The following is a 4,728-nucleotide window of genomic DNA, read 5'->3' on the forward strand; positions in this document are numbered from 1 at the left end:
CCATTGATGAAAGTTTTTAATACATTTTTGGTAATTTAAGTCTTTCATTTTAAGGTACATTTCACTAATTTTGTTGTTGACCGTATTTGTTCTCTCAAATACTCACTTTCCAGTTAATATTCTCAAAATGTTTACTCCAATAGTGTTTAATACACAAAGCTGAAGGATAATGAATCAAATTATAAAAAAAAATTATAAAACAACTATTATTGCTCTATCAGTAATTGCTTTACTACATTATTTATTATTATTAGTATAACTAAAAATATAAGTGCTGCCTAAGACACATGATATTAAGACACTAACAGCAAGAATAATTTAATATTATGGTATTCCCGCACAAAACTAATACAGTTTTGTTTGAACACTTCTCTAGCATACAGTAACGTTACTGTTTAATCTTCAAAATAAAGTTAAAGTGTTTAATTTCCAGTAGATGGCAGCAATGTTCTGCTAAACCAAAGCCCTTTCTAACGTTACCGCCACGAATTAAAACCCTTTTTAAAACTTTAAGACTAGACTACATACAGTTTGTTCACAAACTTTTACCTCATAGTTTATCTATCACATTACCTCTGTCTTTGTCCTGTTTCTTCTTCTTCTTTTATTTTTTAATCTTCCCTGGGCACCAGAGTTTTTTTTTGTAGTGATCACTTAATGTAGCAAAATATAGAGATAGCCTTAACGAAAACAGAAGAAATCTTGTTCGGTCCCTTGAAATTTTCCTAACCACAGTATTTGTCCAAAAGTATATACTGGGCCTAATTCGTGTAGAATAAACATTTCTGATACGCTTGAAGTGTGGAAACAAGACAGGACTTGAGACAAGAATAACTCAAACTGGGTCTCAACAAACTGTAGCCCCACATCACATTCAAAAACCATGTGTACTTAATATTAATATCAACAACAATAAACAAAATCTTATTTTAAAATTCATGATTCTGTATTCCTTTCAGTTGAAATGGGATCAATTTAACTAATATTAAACAACACTCATACAAGAAAACACAAAGCATTCTTACAATAATACTGCATTTTTAACTATTTGTTTCGGAAAGTCTTCATTGCTGGACATCTGTTTAGTCATCTCCTCCACAGAGGTTCAGGAGAGCTCTCTGGTAGTCTCCCTTAGTGTGCTCCTGAGGAGAAAAAGACAATGAGTTAGAAAAGTTAGGATTAAAATGCTTGAAGCAAACGAAGTGGAGAAATAAAAGACGACGGTGGTAAATAACAAAACAAATGAGAAAGAAAGAAACATTTGGAAACTTACTAAAATTGTCTGGTACAGAGATTTTCCAAAATTCCTTTTAAACTCTGTGCGGACCTTCATGAGATCAACTTCACAGCGGGAGACGATGATGCGGGTTACGACCTTATCTTTAACACTTTTACTCTGAAAACATCAAAATCTAAATGTTTAGTATAGACACACTTTTTTTCCGTAGAAGAAACTGATCAATACAACTCAGCTCAGCTAAGGCAAATAACATTCAGTCAAAATTAAATATTCACCTTCATGGCTTCATTGAGTCTGCTGGCAAAATACAGATGTCTGTTCTCCATGTACTCAACTGAAGAAAGACAGAGATACATTTTAAGACACGGTTAAAAGTTTTTTTATTTATTTTATTTTTTTATTTTGATAGGATAGTCTCTCTTCAGTTCTCCTCTAGATTCTTTCCACAGGGCTTTCCACAAAACGTTCCTCACCAAACAGTTGAAGGGATATAAGGAAAGGGTGAAAGATAACCGAGCGAACAGGCATAACCTTCAAGAAATCTGCCATAAACATCTCTGACAGCTCATGTGAAGAATGGACAGCTGATAGATACCTAGTGTGAGGAAGGATTTTTCCAGATCTCCCTTCACCTCCTTTCGAATGCTCTCCTTAATGTCATATGGGCTGTATCTCTTGTACCTTTCAAACACTGAGGAAAAAGAGGCTTTGGTTAGATTGTTGCAGAAATGATAAGGGCACCTGACTTCAAATACAGCTCCGTTCATGTCTCACCTTTCTGCAAGTGTGGGACACTCCTCTCAGAGAAGATTGAAATCCAGGTGGTCACATCCGTTCCCTTTCGATTCACTCCAGCTTCATGAAGAGACTAAATATTTCCATAATTGACAAAGGATTACAAAGACGTAAACATTTTGGTAATTCCAGCATTCCTAACATGAGTCACCTGAACGCACAGTTGTTTCATATACTATCATAATATTATTGTAATCATGCTGAATAAACATTCATCAATTGAATCAATTGACGTTCCTCAATCAGAAGGGCTCTACTAACTCTTGCATCATTGTCGATCTTCTCATAGTCCACCACGTTACTCGGCTCGTCTCTCTTGGCCTGTGGACATGAAGGAAATCGTTTGAGTACAGTGATACAGAATCTGCAATATGCAAGTTATGTTAGTGGTAAAGAAAAATGACCTGTTGCATATTGTGAAAAAAAAACAGAATTTGATCATAATTACCACAAATAACTGTTATAGTTATCTCTTATGTTACCTGTACAAGGGCCAGGAGCAGCTTTGCAAAATCACCAGACGTGTCTCCAGAAACATCTTTCTCCAACTCCTTCTTAAACACTGCAAAAAGAAAAAGAAAGGGATATGAATACTAGTGTATGTGTGCATTTTATGCCTTTTAATGGCCAGTGTCACTCACTTTCTCTGTAAACCTTCTTGATTTCCATTAGCTCTTCTTTATTGCGGGAGCAGACCATCTCAATAAGACTCTCCTCATCAGTGCCCAGACCCTGCAAAAAACATCATACTGTCACATGAATACAATGATATATGAATATTAAACGTTTGAAAAAACTGGGGCCAGTGTTACTTTTGTTTTGTGTTGTTTTGAAGGAAATTAGTTCTTTTATTGGGCAAGGATGCATTGAATTGGTTTTAATTTCAAATAAATGCTGCTCTTTTGAACTTTCTATTCATCAAAAATACTGAAAAAATATTTTATCATGGCTTCTATAAAAAATATTAAGCAGCAGAATTGTTCTCTACTGCGACAGAATAAATGTAAAGTACAATTTTAAAACATATTAAATAATAGTAAAACAGTTACTTTGAATTGTAACAATATTTCACAGTATTACCATTTTTACTGTATTTTTGTTTTAATAAATGCCTTGGTGAGCATACAAGACCACGTTTTTGATGAGTAGTGTAGGTTCTTTTATTCATATTATTCATGCATTATTCAGATATTTTAAAATATGAACCAGGAGTTTAATTTTGATACTTAAACAGAGAATAGCAGTAAACAATCATTTTTCAGAAACAATCAAATACACCTTCACAGATGATTTGAGTTCAGAGGCGTCATACTGTGCTGTACTCTTCATCAGTCCCAGAATCAGATGCTCCAAAGAGCCTGAGAGCGCCCCCTTCAGGGCACTCCCCAGATCCTACAACACAAACAGTGTCAGGTCGATTGGAACTTTGGTACACAAGATATATTTTGTAAAGTTAAGAAAATGCATATTTTAATAGATAGTTCACATTTTGATGTGTTATGATGTATACCTTCTTTGCCCGTTTTTCATACTCAAATGCAATTTCGGATCTTTGTGAGCAACTGCGTTTTGTCAAAATGTCAATGATTTTCTGCTCATCAATACCTGAATGAATAAATGAAGGTGAAAGTAAGAGGAGAAGATAGGGACTGAGAAAGGATTGACAGGAGCATCATTACATCCTGTTTAAAGTAGCAAGCTGAAAGTCAAAGCTCAGTTTATTTGCTAAGCAAATATAAAGACACTAAAACAAATATTTCAGTGCATAAATTACGAAATGCCACTGTGGATTTTTTTTTACGTTCCACTGGAAATATAATCTGTGGTGCAAAATAGAAATGACATATTCCTATACGCATGTGAAGTGTTTATGTTACCATCCCTTACCTTTGGTTTTGATGGCTGTCTCGATTTTGGCTGCATCCTCCTCTGGGTTAAACCCAGAAACTGGGACCACTGTAGGGCATTTAGGTTCTCTCTCCTGAACATATATCAAGAAATATAGATACTGAAATATAATAATATTCTGGATAGAATCAGAAAATATTTTTTTTTGGGCCAAAACAAACAATAAATCTTAATAGCCACTCAGCATATAAAGAAGTGTATTTTGTTTGTTGAGTTTGTGATAATACTACATTTTATGTTACAACTGTAATACCGTACCCCTCCATTACTCAATGTGAGTTTCGTCAAAATCTCAGACACTAAAGCCATTTTCCTGCAAAGGACAGAGAAGACATGTAATCATCCAAGGCGAATAATGAGAAGTTAAAATAAATTCAAACAATCTGTGTTTTAAGCCGCTGTAAAACACAACCTCGCCCTTGGTTTCAAAGGTCTAGTGATGGGTGTCTTAGATAGTGTTTAGCAGTACTGTGTAGATAAAAGCCCAGTTCAGTGTCATCACAGGCAATTATCTAAGTCAATTAGCCTTTTACTGCCCTTAAAGGTGTAACTGAGAAAGTTACTTTTCATGTCATTAAAAAAAAGACAGAAAAGAGTTTTGTTGTGCTACAGTATTATTCCTAGCAACACTACAGCGGTTCTCTGCAGTGCTAACAGGAAATCATTTTCTCGCTGCACAATACATTATGAAGTGAGTTGTGAAGAGTTTGCCGGAACTTTGTTCAGACACACCCGGACACACACCCTTTACACATTCCACAGATCCGTGAACCTCTCTCTCTCAC

General features: G+C 35.0%; 1 protein-coding gene across 1 annotated transcript; it reads right to left on the minus strand.

Annotated features, from left to right (window-relative positions):
• Nucleotides 1–1,027: 1,027 nt before the first annotated feature.
• Nucleotides 1,028–4,291, minus strand: LOC132097306 (annexin A2-B-like). Its single transcript, XM_059502936.1, has 12 exons — nucleotides 4,202–4,291; nucleotides 3,923–4,016; nucleotides 3,546–3,640; nucleotides 3,314–3,427; nucleotides 2,677–2,767; nucleotides 2,518–2,597; nucleotides 2,297–2,356; nucleotides 2,015–2,108; nucleotides 1,836–1,931; nucleotides 1,516–1,574; nucleotides 1,274–1,396; nucleotides 1,028–1,142 (listed from the first exon to the last, which is right to left on the minus strand). The coding sequence occupies exons 1-12, from the start codon at nucleotides 4,250–4,252 to the stop codon at nucleotides 1,083–1,085; spliced, it is 1,017 nt and encodes a 338-aa protein (XP_059358919.1). The 5' UTR covers nucleotides 4,253–4,291; the 3' UTR covers nucleotides 1,028–1,082.
• Between the last annotated feature and the right edge of the window lie 437 nt (nucleotides 4,292–4,728).

The sequence above is a fragment of the Carassius carassius genome, chromosome 2 (genome assembly GCF_963082965.1).
Source record: "Carassius carassius chromosome 2, fCarCar2.1, whole genome shotgun sequence".
Lineage (NCBI taxonomy): Eukaryota > Metazoa > Chordata > Actinopteri > Cypriniformes > Cyprinidae > Carassius > Carassius carassius.

Excerpts from the sequence above, each read along its gene's own strand:
- LOC132097306 (XM_059502936.1), bottom strand. The coding sequence starts at position 4,252 with ATGGCTTTAGTGTCTGAGATTTTGACGAAACTCACATTGAGTAATGGA. Across the intron at positions 2,768-3,313 it reads AACTCAAATCATCTGTGAAG|GGTCTGGGCACTGATGAGGA; the intron begins GTGTATTTGATT and ends TGTTTTTTGCAG. Across the intron at positions 1,397-1,515 it reads GACTCAATGAAGCCATGAAG|AGTAAAAGTGTTAAAGATAA; the intron begins GTGAATATTTAA and ends TGATGTTTTCAG.